Source organism: Haliaeetus leucocephalus, unplaced genomic scaffold (genome assembly GCF_000737465.1).
Source record: "Haliaeetus leucocephalus isolate CR32 unplaced genomic scaffold, Haliaeetus_leucocephalus-4.0 Scaffold362, whole genome shotgun sequence".
NCBI classification, from domain to species: Eukaryota; Metazoa; Chordata; class Aves; order Accipitriformes; family Accipitridae; genus Haliaeetus; species Haliaeetus leucocephalus.
This window is the reverse complement of record NW_010972798.1, coordinates 7,876,493-7,890,025: the sequence shown is the minus strand read 5'-3', so window position 1 is coordinate 7,890,025 and position 13,533 is coordinate 7,876,493. Positions and strand designations below refer to the sequence as shown.

Below are 13,533 nucleotides of genomic sequence, written 5' to 3'. Positions count from 1 at the left end.
CCTGTTGTGCATACTGGGATTGAGGGCCTGAGTCAAAGCAGCAAATATGAACCGTGTAATGATTCTAAGTAATGGTGTTGCAGCAAACCATTTACAAAACAAGCTTAGTCTCCTTTGTTTTAGCCGAGATGGTTGCTTAATGCTAGAAGAAAATAGAATGATGAAGTAATGAGGACTTTGATTCAATTCCAAGTAACTTCTGCTTAGAAAATCCTGCTTAAAGATTTCCTTTCAAAAGTTGTTTTCTTTCTTCCCCCTGTCTTTTTCTAAACCTTTTTCTAAAGGCAAGGCTTCAACTTGTTTGTTAATGTGCAGATAACAGCTACTTTAAGGAGACTGTGCTGCCAAAGGAAGTCACTGCCCTTACATATCCGCTAGAGATACAGTTCATGTAAGTCCTCCCCAAGTTAGCTTCAGGCAAAATTTACAAGAGAAGTTTAAACAACTTAAAAAATCAAGTGAGCTAATGTGACTGTTTCTCTGCCTGATGTGAATTGGGAAATGCTCACACAAGCATTGCAGAATCAGTAGCTTACAGCAAAGGGCTGGTAAGGAGTATCCAATAGATGTGATAATTTTACCCCAGTATAGTCGGATCCCAGAGGGTGTATCTCCAAGGCTTTCAGATATAATTTTAAACTGTCTTGGTTAAAGTTGTATAAAAGGCTAGACATACAGGTTTCATACTATGATTTGACTTTTTTCTTTTTTTCTTTCTTTTTTTTTCTTTTCTTTTTTAGTTTAAAGTCAACAAGGAGTAGGTTTGGGTCAAACCAAAATAGCCTGCTTTAAACCAGGTTTATCAATGAAGGGGTGTATGCTGCCTTACCAGTGTTGTAGGTGTAGTCCAAAGGCTTTTTTCCCTGGAGATAAATACTGTATGTACGTTTTGCACAAAAAAAACAGAGGGACCTGCAATGCAGCTGGCCAGTGAGGAACTTCCCCAATTTAACTGCACTTTGTGAGCTGGAGACTCTGGTTCATTTCCTCAGTGTTAGATCTCTTGCAACATTGCTTCTCCAACTTTCACTTATTTTAGTTTGTTTGGCTTTATGTTTTAGGGTTGTTTGAAAGAGAAGCATGATGATGCTGTTGGCTGGATGCCCAAGTTTAGCGAGGAAAGGGCATGAAATTGCTGGAAGAGAGAAGATTGAGGCGGGTGGGAGCGGGGTGTCTACCAGAAGTTGGAAGCAGAGCATATGTAAAAACTTCTTTAACCCCAAACCCCATAGGAGGGGGTTAGAATTAATCCCAGTTTTCAAACATGGATAAACAGTTCCACTTTGCCTCATCTATGTTGTAGCAGTGCATGAGTTGCAGTTTGTATTCTGTCTGTAGTCTGACTTCCTTCATCTGCCTCCCTTTTAAAGCCACTGAATTCTCCTCCCTGCTCATCTGTAAAGTAGTTGCATCTCATTCCTGGGGTGTTTGCTTTGCCTCACCATGTGCCATCCTTAAAATATCATGCTGTGTACACAGGTACATATCTGTGATGAGCAAAACTTCGGAATAAATCCCTGATCACAACCCTGTATTTGCTACTCTGAAAAGAACTCTGTGTTTTGTTGGAAGTCTGTGTCTTAAGGAACCAAAAAAATGTGCAGTTTCATGGTTATTATTAAACAGCTAGTCCAAATCCTAGCTACTGCCAGAAGTCATGGTCCCTTTCTTCCCTACATGTGCAGCCACACATTCTCATCTTCTCCCTTATATTGATGTTAGAGATTACACAACTGCAGCATGAATCAGATCATGCCTCAGAAGGGCTGAAAACTATTTGTGGCGTTGTTTTTTTGCAGGATTTGTTCTCAGTAATGAGACCCAGCCAGCTGTGTGGCTGCACAATCTGGAGTGCTTGTGCAAAGGAAGGGGATGATAACACATGGCCAGTAGGAATTATTCCCTTCACTAGCTTAGAGTGGCTAACTGTGAAGCCAGGGTCTACATTGGAAAGTTACTAAATAATACCTGACATAACAGTTTGATCCATTTAGGCTACTGATTTTCCTGCTCTAGAGCCAACTAGAAGAAAAGCAACTGGAGTCAATAGGATATTAGGAGTTCTCAGTTCCTTGCAGGGACTGGAGCTTGTCACTCTTGCCTATTCTCCAGTAACCACGCAAGAACAACTGTATAATGGTGTTCAATAGTTTCCACTGGTTTGGTGGTTTTTTTTTTTTATTTTTAAAGCAGCAATATTATTCCTTGCAAAAGGAAAATGAAATTATTTCACAGAGGAAGTGGCATTGTATTCCAAGTTGTTACTCTGATTAGAATGTTTATCATCTTCTTGCATGCAGTCTGCTCCTGTGAGAAAAATTATGCTTTCGTTGGGAATGTGCTTTCTTGTCAGAGGACATACAACAGCTGACATTGAGTGCAGGACTGTAAAATACTTGTTTGTGTTTAGTAAGTGTTTTTTATGGTGACACCTGTGAGGTTTTTATTCATGTGTAAAAGAGAAAACTAAACTACGTACGGCAAATATGCATTAAAATCATGTGGAGAGAAAAAAAGGAGGGAGAATGGGAGTTGGTACTTAGAATCTTCTGTTTTTCTCTTTGATCCCACGTATGACTGAGTTTTCTTATTTAGTGTAATTAAAGTTCTTACAGATCTTCGTACATAGATTTTTCTAGTCTTAACAGGGAACGGTGAATGTTGCAGAGGCTAGGCTCGATAAGAGAGTTGCACTTGATTTATTTATTGGTTTTATGCGATGTGTTTTAATGGACAAGAGTTGAAGGGACAATTTACTGCTAAAAACAACTAGTGTAGGTCAAGTAATTTGGAAGCCAGATTCTGCAAAACTCCCTTGTGTGACTGTTCTTAAGATGCTCCCGAGTTTAAAAAAAAAAACCAAACAAAACAAAAAAAAAACCAACAAAAAAAACTAGCCAGGTTTCATTTGGTAACCTGGGTGTTGAAGGAGAAGGTAAATGCTTTGGCCATAGTTCTTGCTCACCGAAATTGATTCAAGTGAGGGATTTGAGAGAGTTCTTCGGAGAAGTGAGGGGTTTTCTTGTTTTTTAAAACCTTTGGCAAGAAGATTTGTTATTTGAATGTTCCAAAATAAAAGTGTAGCCAGAGGAAATAGTGTATGTGAAACTTTGATCCACACATCTGAAACTTGACAATGATTTGGCAATGATTTGAAACAGGTTTTATAAAGGACAGTGCTAAGCAGCTTTGGTTAAAAGCATGCTACAAACCTCGTCTTTAGCACACAAGACAGGAAATCTAGAGGGCTGATTTCAGTGTGAAGTGTAATCTTTCAATTTGTTTTGCATGTTACGCAGTATATTCTTAGGTTGGTGAGGTAGGCTTTGGTGGTAAGCACCTCTGTTCCAGGCGTAGCACCGCCAAGTTGACATTTGGAAGAAACCACTAACCTTTGCCTCGTTTTCTGTAACTGCAGAAGTCATAGCCTGTTCATGTTGCAAAAACCAGCAGGTTGGAGATTCTTGGTTACAAAATGTTAGTCCATGGAAATGGTTAAAACACAGTTTAGTGCTGCTAGTACTGCTGCTAAGTAGGAATGTGATTGTAGATGTCAAGAATGGATCTGCTGAGAACTGAAATGTGGTAAGCGTTTCAAGGACAGATCACATGTCTGAATGTAATTTTCCTTCATGAAATACTGGAAATTGAAACTAGGAATTAGGGGATGTATTTCATTACAGGGCTACAAAAATAATGTGGGTGAAAACGGTCTCCATTATGACTGTTACTCAGGTATTTCAGCTTGGGCAGTGGTGCTATTTCATCGGCAGTGTGCATTACCTAGGTAAAACAAAGAAGAAACAGCCTTATTTTGATTCAGTAAATGCCACCTTCTTTCACCTTAACTTAATAGTTTTATAAGAAGTGTATCTTAGATACATGGGAGAATAGTTCAGAAAAGTTCAGGTTTAACAGGACCGGCAGGTAGAAGGTGAGTCAGGAGGTGACATTTCTGAGGTTTGTTTTGAATTAGGGTATGACAAAAGTGGCAATGTTACATCACAGCAGGCAGGAAGAGGTAAAATCACCCCTCCTGTGTCAGAAAAACTTCCAGGTGTGAAATGAAGCTCCAAGGATGCCAACATTTTCAGTGCTTAGAAAGGAAAACATTCCCAGGTACTGAGTACAGAGACCAACAGCATCAGAATTATGTCACAGAGGTATTCTTTTATGATGATTTCTGGTTTTCTTGTGCAAGAAAAGTCAGTAAAATAATACCAGTAGCTCATCTGCTTAGTGCTGTGGTTTCATCTTATTCATTTTCTTTTAGTAGCTTTATGGGAATGTTTCCTAAAAATCAGTAGGATCACAAGCATTGCTCTTCTCAGATTTTCATTTCAAGTTCTGAAATGTTTGGGAGGTGAAACAAATCAATTGATAAAACCAGGATGAATATGCATGAATTTATTTGGCTAGCAGAATGAATGACAAACAAAAAGTGGAGTTAGTGTTTATATAACAACGTGCTTCAAATGCATTTGGAAAAGTGAGTAGTTGTTCTAACAGAGTTGATTCTAAATGTCCTAACTGAGCAATCAAATGGCATCAAGTTCCTCAAAAGATCTGTTTAGTGACATTATCTGGAAGATGCCTGTAACCTAAGCAGTTAATTTCCAGGGAGCAGCCTGGCTCTTCTGGAGCAGTAGTTGTAAATGAGTTGTTCAGGTGAGCTGCTTTCCGTATCCGAGAGATTACATCAACTCCTTCAAGGATATTCTTCAGTGTAATTGCGGTTTTGTTGTTAGTTATCATTGTGAAACTGTGGAGTTTGCTTCTGGTCTTTAAGTTGTGTATGTGGGCAAAAAAAAAAAAGTCTGTTTACACAGTTTCAGATTTTGAATGTATTTCTTCTCGAACAGCTGTACTTTGTCCTCGTATAGCAGTTCATCCTACCTTTTGCTTTCTGTCACTACACTGGCTGTCAGCCTCCTGGTCATTGATTGGCTTATCTAATTATTTATATGAAAATATATTCTTGTCTGTAAGCTGCAAGCTAATATATCTTAGATTTGTCTGTTATAAAAGAGAAACTGTGAATGTGCTTTTAAATTACAACGCATGCTTCATAGTTTGAGGGAAAACAGAACATTTTCTTGCCCTTCAAATGAAGTCATCCTAGTTGAGGGCAGTATATAGCAGCCAGTGTCACCATCAGGATTCAAATCAATTCACAGATACCAGTGTTGTTGCATCACTGCAGCACATTCATGGCTGATGTCACACAGCTGCAACTGGGTTATTATAGAAGACATGATACATCATGGGTGGGAGCCCACAGTTTACAGCTGCTGACATAATGTCACAATCTCTCTTACATTAGCGTTTTGCCAGTGGGTGTTACAGTAGTTGCTGACATTTGGTTTTGAATAGACGCCAAAAATCTAGGCTTTGCTCATTTAAATTAAAAAAATTAAAAATGTGGGGAATACATACAGATCTGTGGTGACAAAAGGCAGATTTTATTATCAACAAAATTTTGTATCACAGCCCAGGCCTAGAACTGGCCTTCATTGTCATAGTTAATTGGAACAAGAGCAGAAGCCATATTCCCATCACAACAGGATTAATGGACTGATCACATTAGCATCTCGTGATGAATTGGAATTCACCACCGCCCAGCTAGTTTGAGTGTCAGCAACAGTTGAGCTGCAGCTCCCTCTCTTTACACATGTATGGGTGGGTTGTAGTGGGTTAAAGTACCCGGTACCTTAAACAGTGCATCTTTATGCATCAGTGATTTTCCTTTGGAGACAAAATTTGTGTTACAGCTTAAGTCAAAGATGTGTGAACACAGCCGTGCTAATGTTTGATGTTAGAGGAACATTCTTCTTTGAGCAGGAAGAGTTTACAGTTAATGCCAAATGATGCAATTTTGAACGTAGTGTATTCTCTAGTCGCATTTAACATTGGATTTGCTGGCTTTCTGAACAGAATCCCAATTAAGATGGAAAAGGTCAGTGATCTGACTCCGCTCTGAGATTTCATTTTGTATTTATACTGTTCGCTTTTTTATCTTTCACAAAGAGCTTAGTTCCAAAGAATGCTTCCCCTTTGCCAAAATTCCACATGATCTTGCCTTCAAGGAAACACATCCATTTTTAGCAGGCTAGGAGAGCCTTTTTTTAAAGCAGATTTCTGGTAACAGTAATTTTAACCTGTGAAATGTGAACACAAGAAAGTCAATCTTAGTTCAAATTGTAATAGCTATACTTCACTCATATGCTTATTTGTAGTGAAATTCGTGTTTGTGCTTTTGAGGGGGGGAATTAGTCGTTTGCTCTTTGCAGTTTATGGTATGTCAAGCACCGAGGCTGTGCATATACATATTAAAGCAAACAATCTGCATCGCATTGATTACTCCTTGCTTGATTTGATAGTTATGAGTTGCTTCATAATTCATGCTATAATATATGTAAAAAAAAAAAAAAAAGAAAGTTTAAATAATACCTCACTACAACATTCTGTCATTTTTTCTGCACAATAATTTGTACTGTAACATCTTTTTATTTTCTGGTTCTTGTTGAAAAGTTATTTCATGCATACAGTAGCAGAAGAATATCACTAAAACAAGTCTTAACTGACAGGATATTTTCAATAAAATACCTTAGGTTTTGTTCCTTTACCTCACTCCCACTTTCTCTTTTGGAAAAGCACCAGCTACTGCTGTACTGCAGGGTAGCATATATGTAAACATATAACCAATCACTGGAGTGCTTTTTTCTTCACTCCTGGTTTTGTTAGAGCTGTTCATCTCCTTCAGATTTTCAGGAAGAAGGGGGGGAAGAGGATGGAGTTGTTGAACTGTTTCATACAATGACTTCTGTACTCTCTGCCCCATTTCTGGTCCCATTTAAGGTTCACTTTCTGGAGTGGGGGAGGGTTCCAAAGAAATTGGCCAAAATAAAAAAATGTCACCGAGTCTTAGGCATACTGTGTTCTGGACTTTGGGAAATTTAAATATTTGTTGGATATTTGTAGTGGGGCAAGGCAGGGATTGCAAATACCCAAAAGCAGCTGTTCATTTGCAGATTCAGAATTCACACTGTATTTTATCATGTGTTGCTTCTGTCTAATTCTTGAGGTATTCTTGTTCTACACTATAGCTTAGTCTTTTTTTTCCGGCACTTGCTTTTTTTTATGGTCCTGGCAGACCCTTCCTCTTAGGTCCCCATTTGAGCACATGAAAACATGGATGCTGTGTATAAGCATTCTCATGGCCATCATGAGTAAAAATGCTGCAAACTTATTAACCAAACTTGTAATCGATTAGACCAATTTTGAATGATTTAAGAGACTATACTGCACCATCCAAATTCAGCCTGATTTAATCTGCTTTCCACTGAATTTCTATTGCTGAACAGAAATGCCAAGTTTTAAAAATCACTATAGATTGAGGGAAGTCTGGAAAAACTTAGTCGTTGCTGCTAACCAGCTTTGGTGTCTCTTTTCTATCATGCTATGAGCTCCTTTTTTTGTTTAAAAAAGTGTATTTTCATTTCTTTATACCTAATGTTATTTTGCAGGGAGGTTTTTTTTTAGAAAAATGAAATCATAGTTCAGAATATATGAAGCTTTTGACTAGTTCATGCCTTATGGTCTGCACAACATGTAAACACTAGGTTTGTTTGGTAAGAAAGTGAAACAAAAAGCAATTGAGAATTCTCATGTTAGTGATTAAACCCTCTCCAAAACAGAGTTGAAATAAACTTTTTCTTTGCAACTCTTCTGCCAGAAAATATGGCTCATTACTTGGGAAGCCTATTTCTTTGTTAAAATGGGTAGTATGAAAACAGACTTTGCCAGCACAGCTGTGTGAAGGAAGGATAAAGCTGTGTGCTGAAGGAGGTTAGTATATTGTGAGGGGTGGAATTCAGTTCCATCCTCCAGGGTCCCTAAGAAAAACACACCTTATACGTGAACCAATGTTGTAATAATTCTTTAAAATAAATAGATGTTTAAACATCAAGTCAGTGTGGGAGCTAAGTATTTTTTCTAAATTACTCTTGCTTGTTTCTTGTCATCTCTGAAATAATTTGCATTCTTTTCCCTTTCTTACATGGTAACATACAACTGTACTGTGCAACCTTAAGGCAAGTTGTATGTATCACAGATAATTCCAGGGATTACAAATACTATGATTGGCTGCACTTACTAGAAATTTTTCAGGATACATAATTTTTATTTGTGTTGGGACAGTATGTTTGTTTGGAAACCGCTCTTCTGTTACATTTTACAACAATGTTGGCACAGGAGAGATCCCATTGGGAATGTCGCAATTGTGGACATCGCGTTGTTGCATGGTTTTAGGACTATTACTTTGCTTTACATCTACTGCAGCTCTACATCTTGGATGAGGAGAGCGTTGGAGTTTGCTGGCATTTTTCACTAAAACTTTAATGAGAATTAAATTATGGAAGTAAAGCAGAAGAAACCCTAGGACAGACTAGTGTATTATGGGAGATGACTTGTGCAACTTAAGTGTCCATTGCATAAATTCCCTTGAAAATGTATGCTGTGTCCCTGCAGGATATACACAATTACTTTGACTCCTTTACTATCCACAGATTCTTAACAAGGTTCTGATCAGTGTTGATTCATTTGCTCCACTTACACTGGAGTTCAGTAAGTGTTTTAAATCAGAGTAATTCCTGCCACCAGAACAAGGGACTCTGCTGCCTGCACCATTGTTTTTCCCCAGTGCTGGCACAGGGTTTGTGGGGCTGTGTGGTGAGGTGATCAGAAAAACTGTTGTATTAAGTGTCGATCACAGTTTCCCACAAACTCTGACAATACAAAGGGCCTGGGATGAGCAACAGCAGTAAGAAAACTTTGGGTTTGGCAGTAACAGGAAGCAGGATCCATCACAGTGGTCTTTCTTTGCATTTAGCACAATTATCTGATGTTTTATCTGGATTAGCATATGGTAAGATTAGGATGTTTATGGAAGCTGTCTTTAGCAATCTGTAAGTGCAAGTTTTTCTTCACTCTTAGAAGAAAAGAAAAACGGGCAAAAAAAGGGTCTCAAAAAATAGAAAACGGGGCAAAGATCTGTTTTCTGTCATAAGGCAATTAAACAATTCTAGATATACCATTCAGACTTAATGCTGACGACTTCTATTATTTTGTAGTTTTAGCTCCCACTATTACAGCTGGTCGGAAATGTTCATTTAAAAGTGCTGTTTTTTCAAAATCAAGTTTGGACATGTTTAAGCTGAGGTCATGTTTTAGCCTGATACAAGCTGGAAAGAAGCATGTTGTGTGGGTTTTTTTATTAATTTTTTTTTTAAATACTTATTGCTGAACAGAGAAGGAGTTTTGTTATGTTTCCCGTTACCTTTTTGTTTCAGTGAATTAGAAGTTTCCATGATTTTCATGTTTTCTTATCTGTGTGCACCCTGCAACATCTGCTTAACTTTATATTCGTCATAGCCTCTGCTATAGTTAGCTTCAGTTGTACCTGTAGGTTAGATAATGCAGTTCCTTCCCACTTGTACGTTGAACTACATCTGGAGGTTTTTCTCTACAAAGTTTTTCATAGTAATTCTTTCTACTGAGATTTTTAATTACTGGTTATTTATCAGTAGTAGCTCATGGCTTGCTCTAAGCATTGAGGTAGACCTAGAGTCAGTTCCAGCTGCACTTGAAGTGACCTCTTTTCCTTGGGCAACGCAGAGCAGCATACATTGGAACAATGGTAGGCAGGATATCTCTGAGGAAGGCTTTTTTACTCTGGAAAAGCTTCCCTTTTAAAAGAAAAAATAATGGCAAGAGATGCAAGACTTATCTGCATTTGCAGTCTTTAAAAAGTAATCTGTATTGGATGGTTCCTTCGGGGAATAAAGGTACAGAAATTACTACATCAGTTTATTGTATGTGTTTTGGGGTGGGAGCTTTTATCCTTTTATGCTGATGAGGAGAAACTGAAATTCAAAACAAATAAAGAAAATAGCAATTAAATTTGGATTTTTTTTTAATCATTCATGACACCGATTCAGGTTAGATGGGTTTTTACAATGAATGTCTGCCCTCCCTTAAAAATGTAAAGGTGAAGCGTCAGTTTATTAAACAGGCAGTATCTCTATAGGAACTCCCTGCTGACACAAGGTGCTCTTGATGTGAGCATAACTCCTGTCAGAATTAAGAGCTGGGTGCGTTAGGAAGCAGGAATTGTTAGTGTGTGTTTGTGAGAACTGTCTTTGGCATTTATAAGCAAGAGGTTGCCTTGATCTTTAAAGAAAAAAGAACCCTTTGCAACTGCATTGTTATCACAATGGAGCTTTTACTCTTGAAGGAGAGTAATACTGACGGATATTTTATACCTATAGACTGGTAATTGGAACTGGCTAAGGAAAAATATTGATTCTTCAAATACAGACATTTGGTAGGAGTTTTGGTTAAACTGTTGTCTCTTGCCAAGCAAGGAATGTATGATCATAAAGAAACAGTAAACCTTACTGGTAGCAGAAAGCAGAGCGTTTCTCTGCAGCTGGGAAGACCCTTTATTGAAAATCCTTCCATTGCCTGGTTGAGATTACAGGCTTGAACTGGTATCTCTGAAGGAGGAAATGCTTTGGCTAGAGTATAGAAGTCTTGTTTAAGGTGTGTGCTTCATGTTTCCCCTGTTGGAACTGTCACCTATAAATATGCATGTATCTATATATAAAGTATATATTTTGGACCAGAAATTTGAAGCTGAGATTTCCATGTAGCAGAGAGTACCTTAGAAGGGGGCTGAGAGAAAAGTACTTTCTAATTGTTTTCATTACAGCACTGCCCACCCGCTACCAACTCCATAATCTAAAGATGGTCCTGGAACAGATTTTTGAAGCTGGGCTTTCAGGATCTTAAACTGGCTTCCTCTAAGCATAAGGCAGTTTGGGATATGAAAGTGTGACTATGAAAGGAGTGTTGCATCTGGCTCTCTTTTTCTCATTGTGGCTGTAAGATTTTAAAAGATCTTGATTTATTTAATGTGTGAAGTGAGTCACTTCATAATCCTGAAACTTTTGCAGGCAGTTTAGCACAACTGATTCGTGTCCAACTGTTCCCACTGTGATGGCGAAAATACAGAAAATACTTGTCCTCATGAAGTTTTCAGATTGGTTTACTGAATGTTTCTTTTTTTTCCCCTCCTTTCAGATTTGTCACGGAACAGACTGTCAGAGCTTCCTGCAGAAGCATGTCACTTTGTCTCCCTCGAGAGTCTTAACTTGTACCAGAACTGCATTCGATATATCCCAGAGGCTGTTTTGAACTTACAGTCTTTAACATTTCTAAATATCAGGTAATGATTGTCTTAGAAATTTGTTTTAGCATCAGTAGTCTAGGTTTATAAATTTTGATGCATCTGTAAGTAATGCTAACATGGTATGTAATAATCATGTTGTTATATTGAATGTTACTGAATCAAAGCAACCTGAACCAGTCTTACCCACTTAGGTGGATCAGGGAACGTGAGGATTAAGCAGCAGCTTGTAGAAGTGGGGTACGAAGAAGAAAGCTAATTCCAACTTAGACTCCCAAAATAAATTCCAGTAGTTTTCATGTGAAATACAAGCTGAAAAGAGATGATAAAGCTTTTGGATAGTCTTTACAATTCAGCTCTCAGCAGCTGAATAAGGCTTATGCAATTTTCCTTTGCCTTCACTGTACTGGTGGCTTTTAAAGATCTTTCTTAAGCATTAACACTTCTCTGCCAGCACTAGAAGCTGATTGCTGCAACTTAGCCTGTTGATGAATTCAACTGTGTACAGCATCCTCCATTTGTAGAAGATCTTTTAAGAGGTTTAGGAAGTTCCTCGTCACAAATTAGCAGTGATATCAATCAAGAAAAAATTCAGGCTGTTTCCTTCTGGTGTTAACACTTTTGCCAATTTAGTATGCTTATGTTTCTTTATTTTCTTTATTGATGGTGAGAATTGTAGGAATAGGATATGAATCAGGTATGGGTTTCCTATTGCTATGATGTCTAGTAGGTGCAGTCCAATTATTATCCTTTCAAAAGCTGCTGTTGGTTCATCTACTGCTTAGAACTTTTTTTATTGCTTTAATAGCAGGGAAATCTGGGGTTTAAGCATGAAAAAATACAGTAGCATACTTTGCTAAATGTCAATATCTGATCAAAGCCTTATTTAAGATCCTAATAACTTTCTTTCTAATCATCCAGTCACCGCTCCTTGCTATGTTTTATTTTTAAAGGGAATCTTTCTCTTTTACAATCCATTCTTGTCCTGCCTGATTCTAGTCTGAGGTTATGGTCCAGTCATATGACTTCATATTTGCTTTAATAGTAGTTTATTATGAAATGTCCAAGACTGGGTTTTGGAATAGGGAAATCCATCATACCAAGATGCTTGATCCACATGACTTACTCAATTAGAAGTATACTTTAAATATTCAGTAAGTAATGGCTTTTTCTGTGGCATTTTGTATGTGCTGACCTGCAATGCTACCTATCAGAAAGGCTTTTGCACTTATATGTTCAAACATACTCATTTGTGACAGAGGGTGACCAGTTACCAGAAGCACCTAGAAGGGCATGAAAATGTTATAATCCCCAGCTCTGAGTTCAAAAGCATCTGATCAGTCTTGGTACTTGATATTCAGAGTTTCTTCACACAAAACTAGATAGAGCGAGTAATGAAGAACAACTTCATGGAACTACTTTTGCAGTAATTATATAAAAACAGAGTTGATCATCCAAATGAAGTGTGCTCTTTGTATGTGTCTTTCATTGCATTAAAATGTGAGGTGATTTCTCATTAGTTCTGATGATTTTGTTTTCTTTCTGTCCAAAAAGTCGAAACCAGCTTTCAACATTGCCAGTGCACCTCTGTAGTCTACCACTAAAAGTTTTGATAGCAAGTAATAATAAGTTGATTTCAATACCTGAAGAAATTGGACAGCTCAGACAGCTGACAGAGCTTGTAAGTATACAGTTACTTTTAACTATTACTATTCAGTCATTAATTTTTAATTGATGTGTTTAATAGGTTCAGAGGTGCTTCAGGAGAAATAACAATTTTTTAAACTGATCAAAATAATGCAGTAATTAGGATGTTATCTGGGCATGTGCAAGATCGACATCTGGTTTCTCATTCTGCTGAGAACTTTGTGATTGTAAACCAGTCACTTGTATGCAATGGCAAGTTACTTAAATCTGCTCTTAGCCTAAGGAAGATTTCTATCTGCCATAGTATCTCCAACTGTTTTTGACTTTGTATAGAGGTGTTAGAAAAGAGTTTGAAATACTCTGAGATTTTTTTAAAAATTCTGTATGAGGGAAAGATGCCTTGCGCTGGAGAGCAAATGATCTGTGTCAATTTAAGAGTCTTCCCTATTTTTGAAAGGAAGGCTGGATGGAATTAGAGCTCTTGGTGCATTTGTTTCTACAAAAAGCTTATATGTAGCAAGTTGTGCTGTCTCAAATAATACGGAATAACTAGAATGAGATAAACATTCAGACACAGAAGTTTATTTCAAGTTAATCTTTTAAAGCTTTTATTTCCCCATGTATTTAAAATGAGAATG

At 37.6% G+C, this 13,533-nt stretch overlaps 1 protein-coding gene across 6 annotated transcripts in view; it reads left to right on the top strand.

Moving 5' to 3' along the window:
• LRCH3 (leucine-rich repeats and calponin homology (CH) domain containing 3) overlaps window positions 1–13,533 on the top strand; it is a 74,086-nt gene that overhangs the window by 17,572 nt on the left and 42,981 nt on the right. For all 6 annotated transcript variants that reach the window (XR_774711.1, XM_010573041.1, XM_010573038.1 and 3 more), the window contains exons 2-3: window positions 11,143–11,287; window positions 12,803–12,929. Coding sequence is in view for 5 of the 6 variants with exons in the window: in XM_010573041.1 (XP_010571343.1) it covers window positions 11,143–11,287; window positions 12,803–12,929 (272 nt within the window). In the remaining variant the exon portion in view is untranslated. The remainder of the gene's footprint in view (window positions 1–11,142; window positions 11,288–12,802; window positions 12,930–13,533) is intronic.